At 33.4% G+C, this 20549-nt stretch overlaps 1 protein-coding gene across 1 annotated transcript; it reads right to left on the bottom strand.

Moving 5' to 3' along the window:
- Nucleotides 1–217: 217 nt before the first annotated feature.
- Nucleotides 218–6561, bottom strand: LOC139847854 (protein tesmin/TSO1-like CXC 2). Its single transcript, XM_071837583.1, has 11 exons — nt 6389–6561; nt 5556–5710; nt 4817–5150; nt 4164–4657; nt 2906–2974; nt 2649–2835; nt 2255–2350; nt 2081–2147; nt 1803–1968; nt 1125–1709; nt 218–595 (listed from the first exon to the last, which is right to left on the bottom strand). The coding sequence occupies exons 1-10, from the start codon at nt 6521–6523 to the stop codon at nt 1142–1144; spliced, it is 2271 nt and encodes a 756-aa protein (XP_071693684.1). The 5' UTR covers nt 6524–6561; the 3' UTR covers nt 218–595; nt 1125–1141.
- Nucleotides 6562–20549: the final 13988 nt, after the last annotated feature.

The following is a 20549-nucleotide window of genomic DNA, read 5'->3' as shown; positions in this document are numbered from 1 at the left end:
CAAGCTCATTCTCATAGCCCCTAACAAGTTTCTTAACTTAGTTTATTGGATATGCATGATACTATGATAGAAGAATGGTAGCTTATTAGATGTTCAATGACATAATGCATTTGATGGGTCTTGTAATCAAAATCGAATAATATCGCATGTAAAACCAGTATTCAAAATGATATCTTTAACCTGTGCAAACGTGCAGGCTTAGGCATGATAACCCCTTCAGCATTGAACGCAAGTAGTTCAGCAAACTAAAACAAATGATCCATCGATGCATAAAAAAATCTTAATGTACTAAATTCACAGGCAGAATTTTAAATGTCAACTGATTCAAAGAGACAAAAATAGGCACCAAACTGGGCATTTCTATTGAGGTGAACTGTAGCTAGTAGTTTGATCATTAACACATGCAATTTCAGCAGCAAAATAGAAACCATCAGAGCTGGCAACCTTCAGGAAGCCACAAGAAAATTGAACGGTGTGTCCCGACACTTGTTTTGTGCACTTGCAGTTCCGTTGTCTTGTAAATATTTTTTGCGAGCATGAATCTAGTTCTAACAAAGCAGTGTTATTTTTGCTTCTAGATGCGCATGCTGATTTTCTGCATATAGAAACCATAAAACACAAACAAACAAATAAATAAATACTAATGTAAGTGATGTATCATGCTTTTTATTAGTTGCAGTACACTAATGATGTGTATAATTTTAAAGAACATCATGTTGTAGAGTGCTTTTATTCTTAGATGAGAGCAAGACAAAAAAAAAAGGCTGCTACTTTTTTGCCAAAAGATTTCATTCAAATGTTATAAGATTATATTAGCAAAAGGAAAAAGAAATGAAATTATTTTTGACCCAAACCAAATTTACATGTGAATCATACAAAAAGCGTCAATAAATTTCCATTCCCATTCTTTCCAACTTCGGAACATAAAAAAACTCCAATCGAAGTACTACACAATGTCCATTCTTTCGACAAGTGAATACACACACACACACACACACACACACACACACACACACACAAAAAATAGAATTATTCTTCTATTGGCAAGCTTAGAGAACAATGAGAATTCTGTAATAATTTAATAATCATAGATAAAAGAAATGTCAAAAGTAAGACAGGCTGACCTTTAAAATGGAGCGGTTTAGAAGTTGTTATTTCGAGGAGTAAGAGGAGGGAAAGAAGGAACCGACTTTAATATGAACTTTCTGCCACTTTTCAAAGAGCTTGAACCAAACTCATGCAGCCGAACAAGTTTAGGTGGAGAAACACGCTTCTTATTTGGTGATGTTCCTATCACTTTGTTGGGTTGAATCGAAGAAGACTCTTTTAGTATAGTTGGTGTGTCATCATCATCTGCAATGTCAAAAGACGATTTTGCCCCACCAAACAGAGTGACCGGGGTGAGTGAAGAGTCATGGTAGCTAAGAGAAGAAAGGTTTACACTACTAGGAGGTAGTAATTGAGATCTTGTATTGTTTGACCAGTCTCCAGGTGAAAATTCGTCCGTATATTCGATATTCGGATATGAATCTTGATCGAAAATAACCATTTCGGGATTGTGGTTACTTGTTTCGGTAATCATGTCAAAGCTTGAATCTTTAGGAGACGTAGGGGTAGTTACGTAATTAGGGTAAAAAGTGCATTCAGATTCGGGTGATGGAGCGTATTTTCCAGGAACAGCCCGAGCTTTTGATACATCCTTTCCATTGCTGAACAAGAATTTGAAAGCAAGCAAAATAAAGATTAAAAAAATTAAAACTTTAGAATTTTTTTGGTAAAATAATATTGTTTTAACAACTTACTTTGAATGTTGAAAAGAGGGTGTCTGAGGAGTCAAATTGTGCGGTTTATGATATTCAGGATGTGAGGATCTCGACCTAATGGAACCCACTCTGAACTTGTCGTCAAATGAAGCGTTTAATGTCTCGTTAATGGTATCCATGCCCATTTCTCTACTCATGCCGCTTACTGAAACCCATAGAAAAAAGTAAACAATCGAAAGTTTACAAAGAGATTAGTTTCAGTTACGAAGTTTCGAAGGTAAACACGAGTGTACAACCAAGTACGTTTTATGAAATACCTGCTTTTGTGCCATAGATATTTTGGCAGCCTTCACAACGGCATCCATCAGAGCATCCAACATTAGCCTATCAATATGAATCCAATCAAATTAGTATATCGTACGAACCGCAGGGAGAAAAATGGGAACACCTGACATGGAGTAAACCATACTAACAAGAAAAAATGGGCCCACCTGATAGCATTCGCAATACTTCTTCAAGCACATGGACTTTTTACAGTTGCAGCCTCGTTTGTGTCGTCCTGCAAGCGGCGTTACTTGATCTCCGTCCTGTGTTAATGTAACAAGTTCAACTGTTCTAACTATAAATAGTTCAATTCAGTTAATGGTTAATCTATAAACATCGTAAGTCAAATGAATCCAACAGGTTAAAAGTAGCCCAAAAGGAATTTTTAAATCCATCAAATGAAAACCTCCAAGCTTATTATTTAGTAATTGTAATCATAATTGACATTATAACTATTTGATAAATTTGAAGGGGAAGTTTTGGACAAAAAAATTTACCTGATCCACCCATTTTGACACATTTAGCAGTCAAAAAATCAAGTAATTATATTGTATAACATACCGCAGTCTGGGTTTTTGGAGGTTGTGTAACGCGATGAATAACCTTAGGAGCAAATGCAAATGGATTCCGTGATTCAATTTGTTGGCGTGTTTCAAGAACAGTTTGTTCATGTTCAGGTCGGTTGAAGCACCCTTGGCAAGAACAAGGACCAGCACAATAGACGCCAGCAGCAAAGCAGTCACAGTAACTGCAGGAAAATCTTTCAAGATCCAAAATTTAAAGCAGACAAAGTAATTTAACATGTTCAATTTACTTACAGTTTCAAACATTTGGTCTTCTTACAATTGCAGCGTTTGCAACCATCACCTATGCTATCTGTCTTCTTTCTGAGATATATGTACAAACACGTTGGAAAAGGTTACTGTAAGAAAAGCATAAAGAAGCAGCAATTCCATCCATTAACCTAAAAATGGGTACATTTCGGTTACATTTATCATTAAAGAGTTGATTTGTTACTGACAATTAGTTCAAAGATGTTATACCTATAAGTATGTTTTTCAGCTTGAATTAGTTGCCTAAGTGACCTCGAATGCTCAAATAACGAGTAAAACAGTTATATTAAGAAATGTAAAGAATCACTACACTATTATTTTTAAATTGGCATGGCTTTGTCATCATATTTGATAAATTAATAAATATCAAAAAATGGACATAGATAGTGTTATTGGGTCCAGTGTTGTAAATCTCCCGAGATCTCCCCTGAGATCTCCCCCGAGATCTCGTTTTTAGAAGGCGACCGAGAAGAAATGTTCATCTCCCGAGATATCTCGGTCAACGGGGTCAAACTTAGTCAAAGCCACGATTTCTCGGATTTTCTTGCTAATTTGTAAGATTTTCTTGTAAAATTCATAATTTCTAAGATTTTCTCGCTCATTTCTCGTATATTTTTGTAAAATCTCGTAAAAACGTATATAAATATACATATGTTTATGTTTTTATGTATATTTTTATTAAAAAAACTATAAAGTCAACGTAAGTCAACGTCCGAGATCTCCCCGAGATTATTCCGAGATGTCGAGATCTCCCTAAAAAATTACAAACGAGATCTCCCCGAGATCCGAATTCTCCAACCTTGATTGGGTCAACACATTAAGACCATATTTGACCCATCCCGACCAGCCCATATTCAACCTAAAAAATTCACCAGAATATGGTAATTTTGTCTCCTATACTTGCTAATGGATTGATTTAAGTTGTCTTTCATCTCAAACATTTCAGATAAATAAAATCGAAAAGGTAAAAGGTAAGCAAGTGAAACGGGTTGAACAGGTCAGTCAGACAGCTTAGGAGGTGCTTGCTTTAAGGGCTTAAGACAAGAGTAATGCGAATAATAGATAGTGTTCATTTGATATATTGGTTACATAAATGGGAATCAAACCCTCATACCAAGTATTCCCTTAAACCCATTCTACTTGAATATCGAACCTATAGCCATACCATTCCATACAGCAAACCAAACACTTTTAATGGAACCAATTTAAAGAAGTTGATCTAACAAAAAGTGTGAAGACATACCTTTTCTTTTTAGGAGCAGCTTTCTCAGACTTATCAACTCGCTCAGCTAGTTTCGAGCCCAAAATCCCCCGATTAAAATTGTCTTTGTATTCATCAATCGTCATCCCGGGATTTGTGTTATCGTATAGAGTTTCATGTGTACAATCATCACTTCTAGCTGAAACGTTATCTACTAAATTCGAATCGGATGACATTGACGGACATTGACTGTTATCTCGCATTTGAGTACTAATCGATATCGAACTTTTCCTTCCAACAATCGAAAAGGTCGTAGGCATGGCGTTAACAACACTATTCAAGTGCAAGCCTATACCCGATGGTTTCGAAATACTTAAACTAGAATTCCTGATTTTTTGAGACGAAGAAGAGTCTAGAACATCTGATTTGGCAGCAGTATCTGATGGACTTTTATAGCCAGGTTCGTTTTCCACGTTTATTTCTTGAGTTGCTTCAAATTGAAGGCGTCTTCTTTTACCAAGTTGACTTTGACCGACCTACATTAAGTGTTAGGATCATGGTAATCAAGTCCAGATGACAACAAATTAAGAAGATGCTATTTACAAAATGTGAATAAAATGACAAAAAGAAGCAACACGTCATGAAAAAAGGACAAAACTAATTTGCAAAATAGTTAAAGGCATATCAGAATCTACCTGTGCCACTCGGTCATATTGTTGAACAGAAGTATAATCATCAGATACATTTCGCTCACGACTTTGGCAAATATTAGATTGCAGGCAACCTCCATTTTGCCCATTTTCAACAGATTTAGGACAATATGATAAATTCCCATCAGGGTCCTGTTCTGCCAACATGTTGCATTCAATAGATCCCTCGTGGTTCATTGAATCGATCACTTTAGAATAAGCATCTTCAGAGTTTTTCAAACTTGAACTTTCTGAGGCTGTAAGATTTGCAACGGTGGTAGTATTGCCTGTATCATCTTGAACACGCAATTCTGAGTGGGGTAGTAGACGACACTGGGAGCTGAAGATAATTTAAACAATTAGTCAAGTTACAGTCAAAGCAGTATGCAGAGTTGGTAAAAAAGAGTCAGGTAACGAGTTCACGTGTTTAGATTGAAATGTGTCTTAAGTGCAGGTAAAAAACAGACAGGCAAGGTTGTCCCGTCTACATTTTGTATATATAATTAGGCCACTATATATGGTTCGGACACTGTCTTATTACAATGACAAAAGGTACTCTTTAAAGATATAATTCAGCATTAAAAAGACGGACTTTATGACCCATTTACTCGCTTGCCTGGTATCTAAGTTTTTTATTTCAACCATTAAGACTTAGGGATAAGCGAACCGACCCAATCATTAACAAATGGGTTGAAAGTGTCACGTTAGTAATGTGTATTAGATTAATATCCAAACGAAACTAGACCTTTTCAAACCGATAGATTTTTTATGTGCATTGACCCGAGGTGATGTAAATACAAGGGGAGGGGAAGTAATCCGAGGAAGGACTTGTGTAACCGATGTCCCCTTAACCGGCTTTATAGGAGAAAGACTGTTGATGTAATTAAAGATAGAAGAGTCCTGAAACGAGACAAACAAAATTAGGATCAGCAGAACTATATCAATAGAATGTTCAAATCATTAATAACAATTTCAACTTTTTACTAAAATGACGATAATAAGAGAAGCATCCAACTACACTTAATAAACTTATCCAACATCATATCATGTGGATTCTAATTACATTCTCGAAATGAATTCCATAATTAGTCCCACAACCTTATTCCTAAATCTCTCGAATTCATACTCTTGATATAATAATCAACCATACTGTAGTCAGTCCAATTAAAACCAAATTCGATCACAAATACATTAACGATTAGCTTCTAGCATATAATTTAGTATCGGAAAAATCGAAAACCTACCCAAAATGAGCACCACCAGTTAACTCCAATAATCTAACAATTGCACATTACATGCAACCTCTTATATATAAAATCTAACAATCACTTATGCCTACAAAATTGCATCAATATCTTCCTAACTACATAATAATAACCTAACATTGTTCGCATAATAGCCCTACATAAACTTCGAAAAATTTGCACAAATTTGTAACGTAGCATACAATTAACACGCCAAAATTACAGCACAGACCAATCACAAAAATCTGTAATTAATTTAATTATTAAATATAAGTTAGTCGATGTACAATCGGAAAGAAATATAACAAATATGTATATAATTTGTTGTATTTACATGGATAGAAGCAGCGGATTGTGGTGAAGTGATGGAGGCGATGATCGTTGATGCACTGAATTTATTATTATTATTATTATTAATTTCTTTTTTATTATTAACAATTACAATATTTGGTTTTTTAGGGGATCCCATTTTATGAAAAAACCCTAACCCTAACACTCAGTAAGCTGTATCTCTCACACTGAGTTGCTGAAAATGGTTGTATAAGCAATGTAGGTATGTATGTGTGTGTGTGTGTGTGTGTGTGTGTGTGTGTGTGTGTGTGTGTGAGTGGTAAAAAGTTAAATTAAAATTAGAATGTGTTATTTTCCCTCTTAAAAATTTGGTGAAACTGAACAATAATTGCAAAATATTTATTTTTATTTGAGTATTTAATTTAACGTATCATTTTAATTTTATTTATTTAAATTACTTTTATAAAAATATTACTGTAATTGTGTATATAGTCCTTATAATTTACATACATTTTTATCGTCAATTCAAGTGTTTTATATTTTACATTTATGTAATATGAAATTTTTGGTCTCTGATGTAGTCATTTTAGCTTAATCAGAGACAAAGAAAAAAATGCAACAAATTTTATATTATTGTACTTATGTACAATTATAAAGACCAATTGTGATAATTTATGTAACCACAAACTCCATCTGTGTAATTAAATTTATAAAAATGCAATATTACTTGCAGAGTAGTTCAATAAAAAAAATTAAACTGAGAAAAAAAAGTGGTGAATAATAGGTGCGAGATTTTGTAATTTGTAACAACTTTCTTGACGGGAATTTTAATAGGATACGTTATTATTTCACTCATGACCTAACAAAGAACAAGTCCATGCCATAATATATAATGGTGTGTATTTTTTGTGTTCTGTAACTTTCATTTCTAGCGGTTACAAAAACTATAACTTCATCCAAATGTAATATCAACAGTTTATTAAGATGTTTTGATTTATGCTCTTGTAAATTGTAATAACTCCACTTTTGTTCCTAAATATATTTAAGAAGTAAAACTATGTCCTTTTTTAGGAGAACTCCATTTTTTCACATTTGACACCAAGATAATAGAAGGTACAAAAGGTTCGACTTAATAGAGCTTGGGTAAACTAATGGTATAATCGAACTAATGGAAACACACTAGCACAAGGACACTAAAATCAACGCATCGGGACTATCTAAATAAAACTATGTTTCCGAATCCGATGACGCGCAGGAGGGGCAACATGAGCAACAAACATCGTCCTCTTCCGAGTCTTTCATCACATTATCGATAAAATATCTCTCGTGCCATCGAAAATTATCCCTACGTCGGCTACGTTTCATATTTCTTCGTCCCCAAACATGCTTAATGAAGTGACTTTTAATCAGAGGATGGACTTGTTTTTCTTTAGCACGAAAACGAGCAACCGCGGTATGAGATAAATTAGAGGCCACGACACAATCTTTTTCGTATGAGCTAGGAGCATTCTCGTCACATTCACCCAGGCCTGGCCCATTTAAAGAAAATTTGTCCATTTCAGAAGCAAATGAACAATCTGGCCCAAATGTTTGATCTGGCCCGACATGATTTTGAATTTTCATTGGGACTTGCAAGGGACTAGAATCACGCGTGCAGTTATCATCCTCGGAACTAACACATGCCACCTTGGAAGACGTAACCTGGTCCCTCGGCTTTTGAACTTCATCCGACAACTGAACGACGTCTGCTTCCGATGTGGATACCGGTGCCGGAGGATCGTCGGACGGAGCCCTATAATCATTGATTTCAGGTGGCCTGATCTCCCCTTCTTCCACCTCATCAAAACCCTCTGCAGGAACACAATTACTTTGTTCATCAACAGGATTTCCTTTGTTTTCTTCAACAAATGATCGATTACTCTCATCCATATTTAATGATTCCATATTCTCTCTTGACGACTCCTTACCCTCACCCGACAGTTCATTATTACCCACGGATTTATCTATGGTCGTTTTCGATTGAAAACCTCCATTAGCGATATCGACTTTAAGCTTGTTCACTTCAACCAGAGTCCAAGATAGTCGGTCATTGTTGAAGCTAAAAACGAGGTTATGATTGCTTACCGAATCAGGTAGATCGAAAACTATCCATTTACCCCCGACTTTTATCTCGATGAGATTAGAATTAGGAATCTGCGACACCTTGGGGTTATGGTTAAACCCTGCAAGTGATTTTGCAAAGCTCTTCCCTTCCCATCTTGATGGTTTCGATGATCCCTGATGATTCCAGGGAGCCGGTGGGAAGTCTTCGAACCCTTCAATATTCAGTTTGAAATCTCGATTCTTACTCGATGAATGTTTAGCTATATTCCTCTCCAAAGCTTTGTAAGCACGAATCCATCTTCCATTGACTTGAATGGTGTTTAACACTCTTGCAAAAGAATCAATATCTGAAATGCCTTTAAAACGGACATACCCGAATCGTTGGCCACTCGACAATCTCTTACGTGCAAAGTACGCGCCTTTGAGAGTCCCGTAATTCTCGAAAACTCTTCGGCAATCATCACGAGACCATGTATCCGGAAAATTGAAGATCAAGAACGAAGTTACACGAATATCACCCGACTTTAAAAACGAAAAGCCGTTTGGCTTCGACATTGAGATTACATCATCGTCCGCCAGAAGATTGGCCGGAGAAGATGATGAATGGATGGTCGGAAGGGATGGTGGTAGGGTGTTGAAGTTGGTGGTTTTTTTTTTTTTTTTTTTTTTTTTAATCCGAATTTAGATAATTTGAAAATAACAGAAGAAAAGACAACCCAGTTTCAAAAAACTCAACAAAATCAAAAGAAAAGCCCTAAAATTTCACCAGAATCAAAACAAAAAGAAGAAATTTAACGCTGTAGAAGAAAAACCTTAATTTTGGTTTGAGAACTTAAGAAAATCAAAAGAAAACCCTAATTTTGAGAAAAAGAAAAAGAAAAAGAAAAAACATACAGAGACAAGAATTAGAGGCATAAATCATACAGCAATCGATTAGAAGAGAAATACGAGATTGATGGAACTTGAAACTTCACATAGATCTGTAGTCGGTCAGGAATTCAATTAAGAACACAACCTCGAATCGATGCTATAAAACCCAGATCTGTAATCGATGCTCCCGAAACTCTAAATCGACGGTAGTAGTAATTCTCAAAAGTACTATTTACCAATTTGTAAAGTACCTGCTCAATTTTTGTTCGTGCGTATAATTGTGCGGATACGTGTGGTTGTGTCATAGCTAGCTACTTGCTAGTTTGTTTCGTGTACTTTTTATAATTTTAATAAAACTTACTTGCCTTTCAAAAAAAAAAAAAAAAAACTAATGGTATAATCAAGAATCAGACGTAGGTAGGAATTAATCAAATGGATTTAGTTGTTTCCATTTTCAAAACGGTTTAGTTATAGAATAAAGCAAGCCACCAGTCGAGCCCTTAACCCCACATGTGTAAACTCAATCAGAGAACTTCACGCAATGTCGACTCCAGAAACGAAACTCAGTGGGGTCACAATTTTTTTCCAGTATTAGTTATATTTGAATGTTATTATTGTGATTGTTTACCTTCAAAAAATTGCGAATTCAAAATATAAATGAGGTCCAACTAGTTAAATTTAATGGTATCCAATATAGTTTAAAAGAATAATTATAAACTCGAAAAGGGTCTTGTAATTAAATTTAGTGGTGTCCTATACATTTAAAGAGTATTTTCTACACAAAATTTTCAAAATAGTGGTGTTCCGTGACCTCACTGATCAAAGGGTAGAGTCGCCTCTGACTCCAGGCTGCAAAGCGGCTAGTCGTTCTGAAATAGTCGGCTTACAAAGCGAGTTAAAAACTCAAGTATACTAAAATAACTAATATACAAAATGTACTTTTTTCTAACGTAATACTGAGTATATAATGGTCATGCATAATGTATTATGTTAATGTTAACTAGACCACGCAACTTCCATGTTCAATCTAGATAAGTTCAATCAAACTTCCATGTTTTTTCATATGTGTTCATTATTATTTAATCATGTCACCTAGTTAGTGCTAAAAGTAAGCTTGCAACACCTTGAAAATAGAATTTTATAAAACATGATAAAATGCTGTTTGAATGTTGACATCATGTGGTAATTTCAAATAGGGCCGGACTTGGGGGTGGGCGAGACGCGCAACCGCACTGGGCATCACAAGGCGAGGGGCATCAAAATTTAAGATCGACTATGGGTTTTTTAGAATAAACTTTGTAATTTTTAATTGAGTTAATGGAATTGTATGTATATTACTACATGAAAAAGATATAAGAAAAGGGAAAGTAACTTTATGGGTTTAACATCATTCATAAGGTCGAGAGAAGGATGTCATGCCCGGACAAAAGGAATTGTAAAGGTCCCTCTTAGTTGTAATCGTTTTTTTTTTCCCTTGTCTTGTAGGTTTGTTGTTGTTCTTATTTTGGGTTGTATTTAGGGTGTTTCGTCGCTATGTTTAGTTTGGAGGTGGTTGATTGTAGCTTGTTTTATTGGTTCTGGTTGTTTTTTAGTGATTTTTCTCGTTTTGGTTCAGACTGAGTTAGCTATGTTTTAGGTCTTTCTATATTGTTTACTCTTTTCGAGCCATAACAATCGTCGATTTATAGAATCCGTCATTTATTGATGACTGTATTCTTATGTTAATAGTGATCGTTATTTTCGTAAAAAGAAAAATAATACTATCCCATTATAATGTGCGGATTATAGTTTTTTTTTTATTTATTTAAAATAACGATTACTATTGAAGTTAGGTAGCCTTAAGAAATAAATGAAGGATCTTGTGAACCAATACAATCATTCCAAACAAAACGGCTCATTATTACTTTATGAGATCCATAATTATTTTATAAAATTACCCATTATTATTTTTATTGTTATATTTCAGTAATTTTTTATAAATTTAATATACGACAATATAAATAGTTCTTTACATTTCAAAGGTTAACATTTGATGAGACTATAATTTTATTAATTCATTTAAATTAAAATACAACATTCAATAGTCTTATATTTTTAACAATGATACGTGCTCGATTCATAATTGGTACTCATTCAGCTATTTAAATTAAAAGTTTTATTGATTTAATATTACTTATAAAAAACTTTGTCATTTAAAGTTTGAAGGACATATTTTGATCTTTTCGCACTGTGCATCACAATTAACAGGACATACCCTGAATTTTTAAATATAGCTGAAACAGTTGGATAAACCCTCGAATCAACTTGAAGCTAGCAACTTCTTTGAGCTTGTGCTAATTACCACCATACATACTACGCATTAGGGGGTAATTTTAAATTTTTATTTTATACTCCTAATAAATTAAGCTTAGTACATACAATAATTTATATTTATAATTTAAGTTGTAGGAAAAAAAATAAGTGACCTGTAGAGTGGCTGGTTTTATGCTACTCCCTCAGGCCTCAAATTTTATTTACTCATGGGCTTGGCCTATATATTTAACTTGGACTTGTTCATTCGGGCTTTGTAAAATAAACATCACCCGCCTCAAATTTTATCTACTCATGGGCTTGGCCCATAAGTTCAATTTAGTAGTTGATATTTTAACTTGGACTTGTACATTGGCCTTTGTAAACTAGACACCTTTAGAAATAAGACGTAGCAAGTAAAGTTTTCACTGAAAGTTATAGGGAGGATAATGTGTGGAAAAAAATTTGTAAATCGTATCCGTTTCGGGATGAACGAGTCATTGGTCCTTCGGGTGTAAAACCCCATTCCTAATCCATGATACCCATTAGTCTAGCTTAGATATGGCATATGGGTATAAGTTAATTTCTCTTATATACTATTAGAACTATACATATAGGTAAAAAGTTAGATATTCATGTTGAACTATACGTATAGGTAAAAAGTAAATATTCATGTTGTTTAATGTACCTAGTTGTAGAGCGTTATTGAAAAATTTACCATTTACCGTATCAACTAAAATGGTTATGAGTTCATTATTTGTTCGCGAGTTAACTTAATATTTAGAATGATGTTTATATTACTTGAGATGTTTCCTAATAATTGAATTGAATATAATTTTAAATGATAACTTATTTGAATGTTTTTAAAGTAAACACTTGTTACTTCGTAAATTTATTTTATAAGATCTGTTGATAAACAGTAATTCATTAATATTCACGAGTCGCGAGTATACGTGTAAGAATAAACCATCCAATGATAGAAATTTCACGCGTTGAAAAAATTTGCGGGTAAGAGTCTTGTTAATGGCAGATTTACCTTGTTTGGTGTGGTGTCACGTGACACTACTATTTTGAGAATCTTCTTTAAAAAAACACCACTCAGATTGTAACCACACCATTAAATTTAATGATAGGACCTGTCTATGTTTAAAAATTATGATTTTTAAAGTTAAACAACTCCTCAAATTGTATATGGTCCCTTAGAGTTTTTGAACCTAACTAGAATCATCACTAGACTCACACATTAATCGGATCTGCGCTCATGACCAGCGGGTGTAATTTTTAGAAAGAGCTCGACGGCAGTGATGACAAGTGTGTGAAAGTGGAAACAAGCTCATATCTATTTTAAGGAAATTGCAATTATAGGCAACCTCTAGCCAATCTTTTTTATGTCATTACTTAATTTGTTTAATATGCAGTTCAAACCTTTTTTCGTGTAATTGAGACAGTAAGTCAGTAATTAAGCTAAGTTTTACGTTTACTTACGTTAATTACCGAGTTCTAGAGTACTAACAAAATAAGTAAAAATTAAAAGGGAAAGGGAATTGAATAAAAAAGTAATCAGAAGTACTGTGTTGATGGTGGTGAATGGTGATTGCATGGAGGCATTTCCCAAAGAGAATCGAATCAATCACTTGCTCCTTTTTATTTCCCCTTTTCCACTTCTCTTTACCCTCGCCCAATAAAATCCTTAATTATCACGTACGTACAGCTAATTATCCATCATGCATGATTTTTTCAATATTACTACGTACTCCGTATTATATATCGTTACATTTCTGTAAATACCACTTACGTTTCCAGTAATCTCTGATTTCTTTATGTAAAGTATGCCGTCTCAACAATTTAAAGGTCTTAGACGAAAATAAAAATGAACCCACATACAGGGGCGGATCCAGGATTGGAAGTCACTGGTGTCACCGATTAAAATCCAAAAAAATTTCTACTAAATGTCTTATTTGAATGGTGTCACTCAAAAAAATTTACCCTATTCACTGGTGTCATTAGTTAAAAACCCAAAAAAAATTCCATACATCGCGTATTTGAGTGGGTCCCGTGCCACCACGGGTAATTGTATATCTCCGCCCCTGCCCACATATATACGTTGCAATTTTTTACTACACATAAAAAAATAATACTCTAATTTATCTATTTATTTACTTACATTATATTTAACTATTAAAAACAAGGTATTTGACTTTAATTAACAATTTTTATTTGATTTAATTAAAAAATTATGAAAAATATTTAAATATTCAAATTTTTGAGTCCTTCTAAATTTTTGGGCCCTAAGCAGTTGCTTATGCTTGAAGACACCTCTGACTATATGCGTGTCACTGTAACTAGTTAATTTTATTTATATATAAGAGCTTAACTATCTAATGTAGTAACTGCATTAAATAAAATGTAGTAACTGCATTAATTTTATTTATTTGGCCGTTCAAGAAAAAAAAAATGTAGTAACTGCATTAAATAAGCATCATTAAATTCCCTACTATAGCTCTCTGTCCCTGTTTGATTTTGCAATATATATATATATATATATATATATATATATATATATATATATATATATATATATATATATATATATATATGCACTTCGTCTCATAATAAATGTCTTGTTTGACTTTTCAAAGTCATAATTTTAAACTTTTGACTTCAAATATTTTTATTTGAGTTATGTAATATTTGATAAAACTTATATCAATGAAAACACCTTTTAAAACCGAATTTATTCATATAAGTTTCATCAAATATTGCATAACACAAACAAAAATATTCGAAGTCAAAATTTTAAAAGTAAGACCATGAAAAGTCAAATAGGACACTTATTATGGGACGGAGAGAGTATATATATATATATTTTTTGAAAGACAACCATTTCATTAAGAAAAAAGATTACAATGTTCTTCCTTTAAGGAAAAGGAAGCATAAGCAAATGAAACAAAATTACAATGGGAAACTAACTATGACAAAAAGAAAACGAGAGAACGACAAAACGAAAAATACAACTATCCGTGATCCTCAACTGAGTTCGGACCTGACAACCATTGCAACCAATCGAATGATTTCCGACCGGATCTATTGACAATCCAATCGTAACTATAATGATATATATTAAACTATGTATTTTTTTTATTTTTATTTTTATTTTATTTTTTGTCGAAAACAATTAAAATGAGACTGATCAATGAGTAGTTTTTATCATGCGTGATTTCATTAACATATCTAATATCTAATACTTATTTAAAGTGTCTTATTTGAGTATGAAATATGTGTGTGCTAAAAATGACAGCAAAAAAGGGAAAATGTTGAGAAAAGGAAAAGAAAAAAGTTATAGTCAAATTAGGCCTCGAAGACATCTCTTCCATCATCAATTTCGACCATCTTTTCTTTTTTCTTTCTATATTGTATCAAATATCAAATTTCTTCATTCTTTTGTGCAGCTATGTTCAACTCTGATTAATTGACTCTTCAATTTGATGCCGTCTTTGTTTGTTTATTTTTTTTCGAAAAGCAAGAATAAATTAACACAAGCTCACTAAAGGGGGGAAAACCCGTACAAAAAGGATCGACAATGAAACACACAAATGCGAAACTCGACTACAACCAAGTTGCGGAGGAAGCAACTACAAAAGCTATGCTACACAAGACAAGACTATGGATTTGAGATCCAACCTAACCACTCTAACTTTCTATCATTATGAGTGATGATATTCATAATTTTATTACTATTACTATTGTATATTAAATTATAATTATGATTATAGATATTGCAAGAAGATTATACTATACATATAAAATAATGTACAGTTTGATACGTAGTATATTTTTAAAAAAAATTATGACTTTCTACATTTATATATAATAATTATATCATTATTATTATCAGATGCGTCTTCGAGCATAGACAACATAGACAACTAGAGTCCAAAATTTTGAAGAGTCCAAAATTTTGAATATCTATATACTTTTCTTATTCTCGTTTTGGTTTTAATCTACTTGCTTTTCAAAAAAAAAAATATACTTTTCTTAAAATATTCTATTTAATTAAATAAAGAATTGTCAATTAAAGTTGTATTAGTGTAATTTTAAATAGTTAAATACATTGTAAGTAAATAAATAAATAAATTTAAGTATTATCTTTTTATATGTAATAAAAAATTAAACGTGTACGAGGGCTCACTTTTGTTTTCGCCTAGGGCCTTTAAATTGTTGAGACGACTCTAATTATTATTATTATTATTATTATTATTATTATTATTATTATTATTATTATTATTATTATTATTATTATTATTATTATTATTATTATTATTATTATTATTATTATTATTAATTGATAAATTTATATGAATATAAATTGGATACATGAAACAAATGTTGATTGCCATGCAACTGACACACACGAGTGACCTCAAAATCTAAACACCTAAACATTAAATTAAATTGCTCCTAGCCCTTCATTTTTATTACTATAAACAATCTAAAATTTTAATTTCTATTGTGTTTACACTTGTGTAACAAAATGTTTTTTTTTTCGTATACACAATTTACTTATATTTCATTACAGCGCTTGTAACTTTATGTTTCCTTCATGACGTTTATTTTGTATCGAATTTTGGACTCGTCAATATATTTCAGAATAAAAAGTGTCATACAAGACCCTACTCAAAAGAAACTAACATAAAAACAAGAATATTCAAAATTCACATCACAATCACAATAATATTAAACGAAAAGTTAATTTCTTTTTGACGTGCAATGCATAACATATTGTTTGAAAGTGAGACATGACACATCCTTGTTAATTCAATTCAAGAATAATTATAAGTAGGGTCAATTTGTATTTATAAAGTTATCAGATATCCTTGAATCTTATATCCTTGAATCTTATGAAAATTTATTGATTTTTTAAGCTTAGAATTGCATCATATTTATAATTGGATGAATATATAGTTAAATCCTCTGTTTTTGATGTTTTTTAAGTATCAACAAGGCTTATTAAATTCTTCACGTTCATTGTGTTTCGAGTTTCAATTTGCAACAATAGAAAACACTTTGGTATACAGGTTTCGATCTATATTGACAAGCCAAGCCGAGAGAAAAAAAAAAGTCGTCATCATCTACTTAGTTCTAGGAAAATCAACAACACGTGTTTAGTTTAACAACAAATTTTATTAACAACTCAAACTTCTACCAAGTAAGGAGCTAGAAAGTTACAAAAAATTTGCAAGTTATTCATTCAAACAACTACGTTAAAATTACCTCTGTATTTTAACCATCTAAAAGAAAAGGTGTGAATTAAATTAAAAACTTCAAATTTTTTGACTGTGAAAGCTGAATATGGATATAAGACTTTAATCCTGTATATTCAAAGCATATAAACAGTAGCTAGAACAATTTTGTTAAACCTTTCCTTTCAAATTCTTGAACACGAGAACCAAGCAGGTATAGCAGTATCAGATCGCATGGGAGGCCCAAAGGAGAGCAACCCGATCGACTGCTCACGAAACAGGATTTTTAGGGGCCCAATTTCACACACACACACACACACACACACATATATATGTATATATATACAAAATCTGGGATTTAAGAAACATGGAAACTAGAAAAACAAAACCGAGGTGGCGAAGAAACAACACAATGGGCCCCAAAACAACAATTAAATGCCCCAGAAAAAAAAATCAAAGTCCTTTAGCATTCTAGCAAGTCCCAAATGACCTTTTTAAAATAGCTTATATTATTCATTCGGGTATAAGGACTCTTTTCAATAGCTTATATTATTTGTTAAGGCCTCTTTTTACCTCGTTCTAGGTACTTAAATTCTCGGGGACCGTCTCTGTCAAATCGTAACCTAAATTTCATCCATATCTCATCCGCAATCGAACAATAAACAGATCATGATTCAATGATTCGATTGTATACATACAAACAAGGCAAGTGATATCTTGGATCTCTAAATCATGCCGGGTTAAATTTTACCTTGTATAAAATCTATCCACCGTCACTCTCTATATAAAAATATTTAACTTCAAAGGTATAACTTGAGACCACCTATTAACATAATCGACGATAGGAAGCATCCTTTCATCAATGTGTAGCCTAGCCTCATTGACAAAATATCATGCTTATGTGGAAAGAATCTAGCTTCTCGAGTCCTGCAATTCAGATAGATTTAAACCATACCCACAACCATTCGCCATTTATGAACGTGTTTGATATCATGCAATCCTTATCCACCTCCAAATGAGAGAGTTCACCAAATCTTTTGAAGTGATTCATCCCCGACCCAAAAATCTTTCCACAACCTGGTAAACTGATCATTTCCATCATGAATCTAATTGGGTCTTTGGGATCAAACCTTGTTCTTGTGCAGCCTTGAAGCAAGACATGATATTCTCCTAAATGCCTTTCTTCGACACCGAACCTAAATAGACTCCATCACCATGGATTGCTTTGATTGTTAAAGACCAAATAGACTTAGGTTGAGTAAGCATTCACCACACCCATATATTAAATAAGACTAAGATCATACGCCTTCATAGAACCAACATTGAGGCCATGCTCAAAAGATGGCAAAACCTGCTCCTAATGAACCCAGGGCGAGGTTCCCAAAAAAATACTTGGCACATAGACTTTCAAGCGCATATAAAACCATTTCAGGCACTTGAACAAGGTAAAGTAATAGATATATGAGCCCAATACATATTTAATCAGAGTAAATCGACCACCTATCGATAATAAATTCGCCTTCCACTTTGATAATTACAATTTGACCAGATCCACCAAAGGTCGGCAACTTGCGACTAGATTCATGTATGTTAACACCTGTCAGAAAGCCTATATACAATGATAACCCTCCTGTAAGTAACTAGAGGGGGGTGAATAGTTACTTAGTCGATTTTAAAAAAATTTCTTTGAGTTTTTCTCGAACTTGAACTTAATATAGTGTTACTTGAAATGTTTGTTCTCAAATAGTACTAACAAGATACATACATATATAAATGTAATCAAAGAGATAAGGGAAGAGAGAACAAACACAACGATTTATAGTGGTTCGGGAAGATGTTAACTAATCTTCCTTAATTCACTCCTCAATTCTACGAATTGAGATTTTTCTTCACTATGATACTTCAAACTCGGTGGAGTGTCCGGATACAACACTAGTACTTAGATAAGCCGCAACTTGTGAGCCCTTACGTCCCTTTGAAGACTTCACAAACACCTATAGGTCTTACCACAATATCCTAATGCACTATCCTAGTGAAAAACACAATTACCTTCTAGATCCCTTTAAGAAGATAGTTTACAAGTAAACTTACAACTTAAGCTTACAAGTACTCTTGCTAGAATCACTCTAAAAGATTACAATTAAATTGTGAGAATAATATCAGTAAGTATGTGAAAATATAAGTGCAAGAGGAGAGTCTTCAAATGCTTCAAAGCTTGGCTTTTATAGGAAAGAGAAATATGCCTAGAAGCTACACGGCTCGCTGCACGCTCGACCGTGGTTCGACCGTGTACCTCTGACATCTGATTCTTATGGCCGTTTTTGTCCTTTGAAAATTGTCATTTTCCCTTGTTGAATAGCTGCAACTAAAGGGCAATCATCTTTGAAATTATTCCCATTACCCCTTTTGTTTTGGACATAAGCATGGAAGTTGACATATCCATTAAAGAAGAAAGTCTTCAATCTTTGACCATTTGTCATTGATTACCTAAAGAGGTAATTGCAGAATTTTGTCACTTGACAAACCATTATCTTCCAAAATATTCATCACCCTTTCTTAATTACTTGTCATTTTGCTTATGGGAGTATCTTGTCCTTTGGAATATTGTTGCATCTTAAATGAACTAGTTTGAGTCTAGTTGAAACTTAATGATCTTTGTTACAACCTTAACTAGCTTGGACTAATTACATTTACAAACATACAATGGTACATAAAACTAATGGGAAAAACCATCCAAGCATAGCCTGGGTGGCCACCAGGACTTCCAATGAAGCAAGAGGTCACGGGTTCGATTCCCTTCAAGGCAAATACCTTGGGGCGAGCTCCATTTAGTGACTGATTGACTAGAGGATGCTTTGCCTGGTAGCGGTGGAGGCCTGGCTTGCCGTTTACAAGGGGTTTACCAACTAGAGGGGAGCCATTATGGCTCGTCGCTAGGGGGGTTCCTCGTAAAAAAAAAAAAAAAAAACTAATGGGAAAACAACTCTTTAATTGAGACTTTAATGACCATTATTAGTATGTTTAAATGACATTGTGTACTAGAATGAAAAGATATAACACTTGTGTGTTTAATCTAAATTTGGCTTAACATGTCATTAAGATGTCTGTAACATCCCAACCCGCTATCCAACCGAATACGCGAAATATATAAATTTTTTTAAACAGAGGAGTGCGCGGCGCCCAACCCCTCTATGTGCGCGGCACGCACAAGCCAATTCAACTTCTGTTCGGTTTTGCCAATTTTCAAATAAAGATCCCCCCACTTCCCGACACATTTAGACGAAATACTTTTCACAACATGTTATAATAGTTAAAACTCACACGATTCAATAATAAAATAAGTTTTACGAAACCGGGCCCACATATGCCGTAATACGAGTTTCGTACAAAATATAAGTTTCGACCACAATATTTTAAATTCCAAACTACACTTTGAGCATGGTGTTTGGGGTTAAACTACCCAAATCTTGGTCAAACTTCAAAAGCTATACGTCCAAAAGCTTCTCCTAATATAATGAAGCGGGATCACTAATCCAAACAAACGCCCTTACCCTTGTCCACGCCGGAGCCTATAAAAAGGTAAACAACGAGAGGGTAAGCAAAACGCTTAGTGAATGCAATAATTATACACATACATATATAATATACCTACTTGCAATCACTTACAAACATACCGCATACATGCTAGCAATATAATTAGCA

Source organism: Rutidosis leptorrhynchoides, chromosome 5 (assembly GCF_046630445.1).
Source record: "Rutidosis leptorrhynchoides isolate AG116_Rl617_1_P2 chromosome 5, CSIRO_AGI_Rlap_v1, whole genome shotgun sequence".
Classification (NCBI taxonomy): Eukaryota; Viridiplantae; Streptophyta; class Magnoliopsida; order Asterales; family Asteraceae; genus Rutidosis; species Rutidosis leptorrhynchoides.
Note: the sequence above shows the minus strand (reverse complement) of the source record. Positions and strands in the feature narration are given on the sequence as shown.

What these genes read in the sequence shown, in the direction of transcription:
- LOC139847854 (XM_071837583.1), bottom strand. Translation starts at nt 6,523, where the DNA reads ATGGGATCCCCTAAAAAACCAAATATTGTAATTGTTAATAATAAAAAA. An exon ending in GCTGCTCCTAAAAAGAAAAG is followed by an intron (nt 2,975 to 4,163) that starts GTATGTCTTCAC and finishes CATATATCTCAG; the next exon opens with AAAGAAGACAGATAGCATAG. An exon ending in CTCCAAAAACCCAGACTGCG is followed by an intron (nt 2,351 to 2,648) that starts GTATGTTATACA and finishes ACATTAACACAG; the next exon opens with GACGGAGATCAAGTAACGCC.